The sequence below is a fragment of the Talpa europaea genome (genome assembly GCF_964194135.1).
Source record: "Talpa europaea genome assembly, chromosome: 2".
Classification (NCBI taxonomy): domain Eukaryota; kingdom Metazoa; phylum Chordata; class Mammalia; order Eulipotyphla; family Talpidae; genus Talpa; species Talpa europaea.
In genome coordinates this window covers 36,741,707-36,754,234 of record NC_140068.1, presented here as the reverse complement: position 1 = coordinate 36,754,234, position 12,528 = coordinate 36,741,707, and the positions used below count along the sequence as shown (strand labels likewise).

At 38.7% G+C, this 12,528-nt stretch overlaps 1 protein-coding gene across 1 annotated transcript; it reads left to right on the top strand.

Moving 5' to 3' along the window:
- Positions 1–871: 871 nt before the first annotated feature.
- RSPH4A (radial spoke head component 4A) lies at positions 872–11,074 on the top strand (the record flags this gene model as incomplete). The annotated part of the gene is made up of 6 exons (XM_084258161.1): positions 872–1,530; positions 4,378–4,612; positions 5,671–6,417; positions 7,104–7,254; positions 8,085–8,202; positions 10,834–11,074. 6 exons carry the CDS (start codon positions 872–874, stop codon positions 11,072–11,074), a joined length of 2,151 nt encoding a protein of 716 aa, XP_084114287.1.
- Between the last annotated feature and the right edge of the window lie 1,454 nt (positions 11,075–12,528).

Genomic DNA, 12,528 nt, shown 5'->3' with positions numbered 1-12,528 from the left:
TTTGCTGCTTTCGCTTCAAATAAAGATTTGCTTTGCTTTTGCCTCAAATACACTTTGCTGTGCATACTCCACTGTCTTTTCTCCTGCTTTCAACGTGGCCACTGGCTCCCCATCCCTACTGCGAACTGAGGGAGCCAAGAACTCACGGGAGATGACCAACTGGCTGTTTTGATTTTCACTTTTTTCTCCCTAGAGGCACCTGGTAGCTGCTAATAACTCACCTCCACTCGAGTTTCCTAGTCTGAAACCCAATTTTATTTTTAAAGCTATAGACCAGTGTTGAATGTTTAAAGTAAAGCAAGGAACAGGAAAATATGTATTGCACATATATAAATTAAATCTGAGTATGTAAAACAAAATGCTGATAGTGGTTATCTCTGAGCAGTGGGTGGCAGAAGGATTATTGGCTCATTTTGTTGCTCCACATTCAATCACTTTATACAATAAACATTATGTCCATACTATAAAATGTCATTTTGGTGAAAATCAGAAATTCCTCTCTCTGTCTCTCTATCTCTCTGTCTTTCTCTCCCTGCGTCCCTCTGCCCCTCCCCTGTTTTAGGGTATCCAACCAGGAGTGGTTAACCCCTGCAACTCTGATTGGCTGTGCTGGGAAGAAGAGCAGAAACTCCACCGAATCGCAAACCTATTTTTTTCTTTCTTAGTCTCCTCCCTAGCTTCTTAGCAACAGGTGTTAAGTTGTTGCTGTCAGGGGAAACCAAGTGGGGTTGCTATAGAGATAGGACGCTGCCACTTGCAGAGCAACTAGGAGCCTTACAGACTTCAACAAAGTGACTGCCTTGTGTTAGCCTGCTTCCATATCTGCATACTCCCTTCCTCCAGAATTGTTTTTATCCTCTTTACTACTTCCATGGAAGACTTGACTTCCTTGAAGCAAGAGAAAGAAAATCAAGAACTGGCAGAAATAGGACCACCATGGGAAGGCGTGACAGCAGTTTCTTCCCAAGATCCTGAGCCTGAATTATCACAGCCCTTTGAGTCAGAACAGGGATTGGAAACTGAATCCGGGAGCAGAAGCAGCCCTCCTCCAAGCCCCCAGGCTAGAGTCAGCACACCTCTGGGTGAAGTCATAGGAGCAGGTGCACCATCTCCACCTTCCCCTCTGAGGGAGGCCTCTTCCATGCCTTCTCCCCTGGCCCTGGCCATGCAGGACTTTGCAGCACCGTCACCATCACAGTCAGACAGGACCCCCAGTGTGATTCCTGAGAGTGAGACACAACACTCTGACCATTTGGAACAATCATCTGATGAAATGGAGGAAAACACCTTCCAGCAGTCTCAGCTTCCTGAGTTTCACCTATTTGAAGAAACAAGGGAAGTGGACAATAACAACTTTCAACAAAAAGAACTGAGATTTGACATTTTAGAGGAGGAAGACTCAAACAGTAACTATGAGCTGAGTCAGCCTGAGCCTGGGGCCTCTGAAGTGGCCCCCAGCATGCTTGAGATTGCCATTCAGAATGCTAAGGCTTACCTACAGCAGACCAGCAGCAATTCGGGCTTAAATCTGTAAGTCTTGGAGGAAAAAAAGGTTGTCAAAGAAAAGAGGCTATTAGTATCTAATCTGTGTGAAAGTGTGTTTCTAAGAGTACGTGGAAATGTATTGGAAAAATCTGTGTTAGTAAGAGACTAATATAACTCATCAAAGGACTCAAAACAGATGGCTGGCAGGGATTCTTCTACCTTCTTTAAAAACCCTTGGCTCACAGAAATAAAACCTAGGGATTGTGGAGTTGTGGTATTGAAAGAGACCATTAAGACAGTGAACTTCAAGCATCTCTCCAAGATGCTTCTAAAAAGTAATCAATTGTTATCAGTGATAAGGTGCACATGTTTTTGATTTAAGAATTCTAGTGCTTATATTCCCATTTTGTTGAGTGTTTTTTATCATAAGTGAATGTTAAATGTTGAATGGTGGTGTGATTTTTATCTTTCTTTTTATCAATCTGGTGAATGACATTCATTGATTTGATCCAGTTTTGCATCCTTGGGATGATTCTCTTAATATACTACTGTGTTCAGTCTGCTATGATTTTTGCATCTATATTCATCAGAATTATTGATCAGCCTATAATTTTCTGGCTTTCTTCTGTCTTTGGTTTTGGGACTAAAGTAATGTTGGCCTCAAAGAATATGTTGGGTAGTTTCCCACCATCTTCATTTTTTTTTTTTTTTTGAAGCATTTGAGTAGGATAGCTATTAGGTCCTCTTTGAAGGTTTGGTAGAATTCACTGAAGAAGCCATCTGGTCTTGGGCTTTTGTTCTTAGACTTTTTATTACTCTTTTAATTCCTGTGCTTGTGATTGGACTGTTTAAGCTCTCTATTCCATCCTGATTCAATCTTGAAGGTTGTATGCACCTAAAAATTTGTCTGTCTCTTCTAGGTTGTCCAGTTTGTTTGCATAGAGGTGTTTTAGTAGGTTCTCGTGAGCATATGTATTTCTGCAGCATCTCTAGTAATTTTGCCACTTTCACTTCTGATTCTATTTATTTGGGGTTTTGTAAGGTCAGGACCTGGCCACAGTGCAGGTTTTCTGATCCCATGCACACTGGGTAAAGGAGCAGTCAGAGTCCTCAGTGGATTTTTGCAGGTCTTTTATTGGGGTTCACCAGGCATATGGCAGGCAGGGGTGCTGGGGGGCCAGGAGGCTGGCAGTCCTCCCAGCCCCCAGCAAGTCTTCATTCTATCTGGGCTCTCTGGCATTCTCTGCTTCTGCTTCTTCTTCTCTGCTTCTCTCTCGGCTTCTCTTTCGGCTTCTGCTGCTGCTGGCATCCCCGTGACGCCGCCCTTAAAAGCACAGTCTTAGCCCAGGTGAATCCCATCTACCTATGCCCACACCCTACTCCAGGTGCCCACCATCAGGCATGCATTCAGGACAAGGATCCATCATCTATCCTGATGGCGGGAGGGCAGAAAAGCTTGACATTTTTCCTTACCCTACAGGTTTCTGTCTTCTTTCCTTCATAAGCCCAGCTAAGGGCTTGTTGATGTTGTTGTTGTTTTTTTTAAAGAACTAGCCTTTGGTTTCACTGATATTTGGACTGTCTTTGTTTTAATTTATTTCTGCTCTAATTTTAGTATTTCTTTCCTTCTACTGATTTTTGGATATGTTTGTTATTCTTTTCCTAGTTCCTTCAGCTGCAGTTAGGTTGTTTATTTGATTTTTTTCCCTCTTTATGCAGGCCTGTGAACTTCCCAAATGGTACTGCTTTTAGAGCATTCCATAGAGTTCAGTAGTGTGTCTCCCCATTTTCATTAGTCTCTACTTTTTGATTTCTTCTTTGGTGTAGGAGTTGCTCAGAAGCATAAAATGTAGGGACTCCCGGTGGCGCAGCGGTTGAGCGCTTGGGTTGCTAAGCTGGCCGCAGCCTCTGCAGCGCACGCTGGATCCCTGGCTGCCTGCCGGGCGGGCGAGGGTCCCACATGGGGCGCAGACCTCTCCTGCCGCCCGCAGCTCCCCTCAGCAGTGTGCTTTGGTCCTTCTGCCTGCTCTGCTCTCCCCTCTGGCTCTGGTGAATTCTCTCACCCTCCCGCTCTTCTGACTGTACCCAGTGCTTGTATAAATAAATCTTAAAAAAAAAAAAGCATAAAATGTAATGAATTAGTGAGATGTTAGAGGGGTTTCACTAATTCAATTAGGAAATTAAAAAGTAGAGCAGTGTTTTTAATAGAACAAAAATAATAGTTTATCACATGTTATTACAGGTCAGTAATATTTTATGATACTTCTTTCAGCTGAGTGTAAGTAGGGCGTGCAGTATGAAAATTTCTTAAACGGGAAGGGGAATAGAAAAGGTAAAATGAAAAATGAAATGAAAAATAGAGGTAAGCACTTCAACATATGTAAACCAAAAATTTTCAGTCTCAAAGAAAATGTGAAAATGTTCCTGATTTAAAAAAACATGTATCTTGGCGCGCAGATCTCTCCTGCCGCCCGCTGCTCCCCTCAGCAGTGTACTTCGGTCCTTCTGCCTGCTCTGCTCCCCGCTCTGGCTCTGGTGAATTCTCTCACCCTCCCGCGCTTCTGACTGTACCCAGTGCATGTATAAAAAACAAACAAACAAACAAATAAATAAATAAAAACATGCCTCTATAAAAAAAAAATTAAAAAAAAAACATGTATCTTGTGTAATATATTTTTCTTTAATAGGCTAAATAGTCACATCATATTGGAAGCATTTCCTAAGGAAATTCTGAGATAGATGCTTTCTGATGTGGTAGAAGTTACTGTCAGTGTTTACCCACTTAAAAGTTTTGAAAGTTTCTAGTTATCTCTTTAAAACAGAGAACATATGAAATGCTTCCTCAAGTGCTTTTGACAAGGCTATTATCTGGAATTTTCTCTTTCTGGGTAGATATGATCATCTTTCTAATATGCTGACCAAGATTTTAGATGAGCGTCCTGAAAATCCTGTGGACATCATTGAAAATATTAGCCAAGATGTAAAGATGGCACATTTTAGTAAAAAATTAGATACACTTCAAAATGAGAATGAAATGCTTCCAGCATATGAAATAGCAGAGAAGCAAAAAGCACTTTTTCTCCAGGGTAATTTGGAAGGAGCGGACCAAGAACTGGAAGAGGAAATAGTAAGTCACTGCTGTGAATTTAAATAGTTTAATTTTAGGGTTCTTTGCTCCCCAGTGAGTGATGTGTTTAACTTCATGCAACTTTCTTTTATAACTTCCTAAATTGTATTTGCATCTTCATTTCATACCATTCATTTCCTTATTCAGAGTTTCTTATTTTTTCAGTGTGTCAGTTTTTCACAGACTTAGCTGTTTGCTATATGTTTATGTGTTAAAGTTCCTTGGTATCAGAGAAAATGGTTTCTCTTTATATTCTCCTAGGTTCTTGGTACAGACCTGGGTGTCTGTTATTATATTTTCTTGAATGAATGGTCAGATAATTAAAAATTAGGATTTAAATCAAGTTGCACATTTTCTACTCTGTTGGAAATACTCTTTCAAGCAACTGACTCATATCTTGATATTATGCATATTATGCTAATGGGATATAATTTAAGAAGAGGCATGATGTATTTCTGATAATCCCTGTAGACCAATTGTTACTAAAAGTAGGGGAAAACATATGACTAAATTATATCTTTAAATGTAATCATGCCTCAGCACTTATTATACATTCCTGTTATTTATCCAATTGATGTAACACTAAAGGTACCATAGTGATTTTTATTTAACCTACATATTATATGACTAGAATATGAAATATGTGATCATATATAAAAACATATAAACATATAAATATATTTTGTTGTAAATATGCGTAGGTAGGTTTTAGTACATATGGTTAATTCAAGATAGTAAAAGGAGTCACTTAATATTTTTAATGAAAGGAGGATATTGAACTTTTATTACTCATAGTGATTATTAAATTATCTGCCTGAGATACATGCATGCAAGATAACAATATATTGGTGAGCCATAGGACACAGTGGAGGAAGTTACATTTATAAATAATATGAGAAGAATTAAAATTTAGAAATTAGTAGGGTTTGATCAAATCTTGGGAAAAATGTTGAAGAAGTAGTGGAAAGTGAGCTAATATCAAGATGTTTTAAAAAGCATTTTTGGAAGCAAGCAGTTCTCTTATGGATGGAATGTTTACACAGTATTTATGTTCCCAGGTAGAAAATTGTCTTCCAAATATAATGGAGTCAGCTTTTTATTTTGAACAAGCTGGAGTTGGTTTGGGTGCAGATGAGACTTATCGAATATTTCTTGCTCTCAAGCAGCTTACTGACACCCACCCAATACAAAAATGCCGTTTCTGGGGCAAGATCTTGGGTATGGAAATGAATTATATTGTAGCTGAAGTGGAATATCGTGAAGGAGAAGATGAAGAGGAGGTGGAAGAGGAAGATGTAGTGGAAGAAAGAGACAACGGAGAGAGTGAAGCTGATGAAGACAATGAAGATGAAGATGAGCTACCAAGGTCCTTTCACAAGGCTCCCCAGGTTATACCAAAAGAAGAAAGTAGAACAGGCACCAACAAATATGTCTATTTTGTTTGCAATGAACCAGGAAGACCATGGGTGAAATTACCATCAGTTGTACCTGCACAAATTGTTATTGCAAGAAAAATCAAGAAATTTTTCACCGGGCGATTGGATGCTCCCGTCATAAGCTACCCTCCATTCCCAGGAAATGAAAGCAATTACTTACGAGCACAAATTGCCAGAATTTCAGCAGGGACCCATGTCAGTCCTCTAGGATTCTATCAGTTTGGTGAAGAAGAAGGGGAGGAAGAGGAGGAAGTAGAAGGTGGACGAGATAGCTTTGAAGAAAATCCTGATTTTGAAGGTATCCAAGTCATTGACCTAGTGGAATCCCTGTCCAATTGGGTTCATCATGTACAGCATATTCTCCCTCAGGTAGGGGGTTTGTAATTCTCAACTTATCACCCAGTTAGCAAATATTCATTAAACACTCCCTACAATGTTCAAATATATACAAAATGGAGATCTCTAGACTCTCAACAGAGACCATTAAAAAAATCAAGTGATAACAGCGTAGTATATAGTTGCCATGTAGTATAGATCTGTGATACTCAAATTTCTATTTCAAATGGAAATAAACTAAATATTTTTATGGATTTTTTTGATAATTTTTGCGAAGATTTAGATTTACGTATGTTGTGAATTTTTTGGTAAGAGATAATTAAGTATATGTTAATCAAATGGGAAATTATAACCCCAGAGCTCTGTAACTAATGTTATCATGACATTTTAAATGTTAGGGCAAATGAGAATAACAGTACCTTAACAACTTTCATATATATGCTTTATGATAAACGAGTAAAATGTATTATTTCTTTTTTCACTAAAATTCTAGTAATTTAAAATATAAATATTTTATAACTTTACTAAGTTGACAAATTTTGGAATTAAAAAGTACAATCTTTGCTTGAACAAACAAAATAGCAGTTTATATTTTGAAAGAATAAATGGCTTATTTCCCACAAAGTTGACCTCTTGTAGGTAATTGCTTCAATTCAAATGAATATTCTGACATTTTAAGGGCCTCCTTAGTCTACTAAACCTTGCATTTTCATCCCCAGGGTCGTTGTAATTGGTTCAATCCCACACAAAAGAGTGAGGAGGAAGAAGAAGAAGATGAAGAGAAAGAAGAGGAAGAAGAAAAAGAAGAGCCTGATTATATCGAGCAGGAAGTGGGGCCTCCTCTTCTGACACCAATCTCTGAAGATTTAGGTAGTTTGACACAAACTGTATAATATACTGTGCATTGTATATTATAGATGTGTAGATATTGTATATTACAGAGATGTGCATATACTGTTATACAATGTATTTTATATTGTATACATACTACAGTACACTATATATATATATGATATGTATGTATTGATATTATATGGCAAATATATGGGAGTTGGGAGACCTCTAAAAAGTGGGTGTCAAGGTTTCAGCCCCTTCCCCATCATGTGTTCTGGGCTGGTGGGGAGTAAAGAATATGGCTAGCCACAGCACCAACTCTCTAACAGAAGTTGTAGGGGTCACACAGGGAGGAAGTGTAAGTTCACTATAGCTCTTCCTGGAAATGCTGACAGTTACCTTGGGTATCATTTGTGTCTGACATTCTGCAGATCATGACCATAAATGCATGGCATGGTTACAGTAAAATATTATGTAAGGTATTTTTAAAAGTCTGCTCATATTCTTGTTCCTACTCAGTTTTGGAGCATTCATGCTCATATCCTTTGCTCTCTTTCATAATGATTTTATCTTTCATTTGGTCATCAAATATTACTCATTCTACTACATAGGCCTCCTCACCATGAACAAAACTTTTTTCTATTGCACAGTGGACACATACACACCTACACACACACACATACACACAAGTATTCAAATTTCATTGTTCTATAGTATTCATAAAATACCCTCCTGATTCTGTTAGTTGCTTGAAATTTTAACTTTTTTTTCTATGTTGTGTTTTAAGATTTATAAGAACTGCTTCTTTACTACAGAAATCCTTTTCATTTAGGAATTAAGATTTTGAGTTTTTCTTTGGTTTACAGAGATCCAGAATACCCCACCTTGGACAACCCGGCTGTCCTCAAATCTCATTCCTCAATATGCTATTGCAATCCTTAGATCCAACCTTTGGCCTGGAGCATATGCCTTTTCCAATGGCAAGTAAGTATCTGACAAGTTACAAAATCATTCTTGTGACGTTTAAATCCCGGAAATTATAAGCTATCACTGGCAATTTTAAGTCACATTCCAAGTTCAGCTTTTTCTTCCTTTTCTTTCTTCCCTCCCCCACCTACTTCCCCATGGGAGATCGAAACCTGAGCTCAGGATAAGAGAAACCCAAGAGTAACAGATGCTGCCCTGGGTGGGTGGTCAGGTCAGCTACTCACATGACCTGGGAGAGACCCAAGGATGATGGGGGAAAAGGGTGTGGGTCACTCTACCAAAGCCTAAGGATAGTGATTCCCAGGGAGGTCTGGGCCTTGAGGCAGGTGTCATGCTCAGATTTGTTCATCATCTTCCTGGTAAATTCTCATCACAACTCTGTGGAGGGAGGTCATCTGCTTCACATTTTAGGAAATTAGGCCTGAATGAGGTAAGCAGGACCCTGGAACAGCTGATGAAGCCCTAGCCTCTGCAGTGGGATTGGCTTCCTCCTGTGGCCATGATGATCATTCCCTGGGAACCCCCATCACTGCAACTGGGGAAGCTCTTTTCTCACTGGTATCTGTTTCTGGCACCAGGTCCAGGATCAGGAATTCTCAGCAGGGAAGAGGGTTATTATTGTTTTAACTCATCTTTGACGTATCAAGTCTGTGAGATGGAAGATTTATTCGAATATCATCTGCACTATACAGTAAAACATTAAATTTAGAACCTTATGGTAATTCAGATTTCTGCCCTTTCAATTATCCATTTACTAGAACTAAAATATAATTTTTCTTATTTACTTAGTACATTATTTACTTAGCACATTATTTACTTAGACTTATTTACTTAGTACATTAATGGAAGTAATTCTAAGCAGTGTTTAAAATAGTTTAAATTGCACATTTTTGTTGGACAGCTTCATAAAAATAATTAAAAATAATATATTTAGGTTATCACTTTCAAGAGAATTAGGATCAAGAGGACAATAAAGATTCTTTTATCCTTCAGTCAGAACATATACTTTCATTTGTCCTATGCTTTCATTTCTTATCTTTTAACCTAGAATCAGAAGTTCAGTTGAGCTAGAGATGAGCAGCAACATCAAAATAACCATTAAAGCAACAAGCTATGAAATGAAAGCATTAAATCGCTTACTCTGGTGGATAAACTAAAGAAGGTGTTAATGTCCCCCACTCTTCCCTGCCTCTGTTCCAGTTCCCCATGTAATGTCACACCAGATAAGATCAGGTGGTTTGGTGTAGATGTGGGGGTTGGTTGCAGATGTGGTGTTATGGGGGTCATCTTGTTCATGAGAGAGTCATGAACATAAGGCTCTTGTTTTTAGAAACCTGGGGGCCAGAGAAAGGGGTTGAAGAGGGTTAAACATGGAAAAGTCCCAAGTACTATGTCAGAGTAAGGAAAAGTATCTTCAAGATTCCTCTCTTCTCTAGCCCACCCCCAGGAGGTTTGGTGGAGCTCCAGGAGACCTCTGCTTCGAAGGCCTCAGGAAAAAGCGACCTAAGGAATGAAGGCCTGTGGGGTTAGAATGTAAAATGCAAATTGTTGGACAGGACAGAAATGCCAGAATCCTTAACTACAACTCCCTTTACAGGCTCCAATGCATTAACTCTGCACCAAGACTGGTATAGTCCTCACCCTACCCCCACCCCCACGCATGACACCATCTAGATAGATCTTCTGTTATTAACTATGGTTGGCCTGAAAAATCACACATAGATTTTTAACCCAGTCAGACTCCTCACTCAGCCAAGAGTTTGTTTGGCAGCTTTTAGATTTTTTTTCTAAGAAACACAGTAACCTTAGAAAAAAGGTTTGTTTGTTGTTTTATTTTTTCTGAAAATAATTAGCTCAGTGGCTGTGGCCTAGGTGAAAGATACATTTTGTCAGGGTCTGGCCCCATCGTTTTCTTCACTAGTTTAAGCAGTTTGGCCCACAGTATCTCCTGTGGTAGAAGAATTAATAAAGGCTATTTCATCTCTAGCACTTTAAGTGTTTTTTCCTTTTTAATTGTGGGTCCTTTTTTTTGACTTATCTGCTCTTCAAATTGACAGTTGTATTGACACTGAGTGAGAAAAAAAAGGTAAAATATATTTTAAAATATATTTTAAGCCCCCACCCGCACCTCTGGCCTAGACCCCAGTTCTTTTTTTTTTTAATTTTTTAAAAAGATTTATTTATTTATGAATACAAGACCTGGGATGCAGGCCAGAAATGTGGGGGGGTGAGAGGATTCACCAGAGACAGAGTGGGGAACAGACCAGGCAGACTGACTGAAATACACTGCTGAGGGGAGTAGCGGGCAAGGCAGGAGAGGTCTACTGCGCCATGTGGGTTGCTCCCTGGCCAGGAATCGAACTTGTGCTGCAGAGGCTTTGGATTGGAGTGGTGCTTAACCCCTTGTGCCACCAGGGAGGCCCCCAGTTCTTACATGCATTAAAAAACCCAAATCTTTAAAAATATATATATATATATTTTAAATCTATTCAATATATTACGTACTTGCCTTTTGTTTTCCCCAAAGAGAAACTCATTTAGGAGTTAGGTTTTTTCCTCTTTTTCTTTCCCTCCACCAATATTCTTCTTACTGGAAATTATATAATAACCAATTTTTTTGACTTACAGAAAATTTGAAAATTTCTATATAGGCTGGGGTCATAAATATAGTCCAGATAACTATACACCCCCAGTGTCACCACCAGTTCAACAAGAATATCCCAGTGGACCAGAAATTACAGAAATGGATGACCCAAGTGTGGAAGAGGAGCAGGCTTTCAGGACTGCACAAGCAGCAGCTGCACTTCCAGCTGAGAAAAATGAAGAAACTGAGGAAGATGAAGATGAGGAAGATGATTATGATCAGTAAGAATAAATTAAGCCCAGTTTTATGTGAGATTGATACACACATATATTTTATGTGGAACTGAATATAAATATATATATAAAAATTGTAAACTGGGCCTCCCCTGGTGGCGCAGCGGTTGAGCGCTGGGCTGTGAAGCTGCCCGCAGCCTCTGCAGTGCCGATTCAATCCCCGACTGTGGGCGAGGGTCCCACATGGCGCGCAGACCTCTCTTGCCGTGCCAGCTGCTCCCCTCAGCAGTGTATCTCATCGGTCTGCCTGTTGTTCCCCGCTCCGGCTCTGGTAAATTCTCTCACCTTCCCGCGCTTCTGACTGTACCCAGTGCTTGTTTAAATAAATAAATAAATCTTTAAAAAAAAATGAAAAAAAATTGTAAACTATTCATGTGCAAAATGTCATTCCCTTGAAAATAACAAATTTGGAATTTTATATGTGTAACTATTAATATATATTAATAGGAAGATACACAACAGAGTTTTCAGAGGCTAAATGAAATGTTTTTACATCATTGTCATGATGGCTAAAGGAATAGTGCTTAGATAATATTCTTTAGAAGTCTTAGGTTCAATTTTTAATATGGCACATATACAACCCACATAAATTTCTTATAACAGGGTACTGAGACCAAATTTATTGATACTTGCAGAATCAGAGCATCTATTCTTAACCTTGCTGCAATACTGTATGTAAATATTGCATGTATACATTTGTTTTTTCCCCCCTTTTTTTTTTGGCTAGGGAAAGGGTTTATAATTCCACCACCTGGTCAGACTGGGGGGAACACTCAAATTTTTAATGCTTTTATTTGTTACTTCTTAAAGTACTTTCTTAATCTGCATTCTCCCTCATAATACAGAAATTAGATGATTTGCACAGAGATGGCTAGCTGGGATATCCAAAGATTTCAGAAACACACTTCTACCATTGCTTCTCATTTAGTTATTACTTTCATTCACTAAACAAACAAACAAAAAACCTAAGCACCCTCCTTGAAGCTACCATTAAAAACGAGACATTACTTCTGAAGTCTTAGCACTTACATTCAAGGGGGTGGAGGATATGAATAAAAAGTAAATAGAAAATTAAAATAGATTGCAACTTAACTGGTTATGAAGCAAATATTATAGGGTACCAAAGAACAGTCTTTCTCTAACTCTATGGTGAAGGACCAATTTAAAAAAAATTCCTAATCCACTGCTATTTTTTTGTAAGGCAAAATAAAAACATCCCAGAAACTCTAATTTCTGTAATTATTTAGTCACAGACTGGTAATTTGCAGATCACTTCAGGAAACATTGCTAACACTTAGAGCATGTAATCTACTGTTAACACAGCATGTAATCCAGACTTGAGAGTCAGGAAGTACATCTAAGAGGAAGCCCTTCTAAGAAGTAGAGAACGAAGGGGAGCAGAGTCCATAGCTGAACTAATTATATTCAGAAAAATGTTAGGCTGGG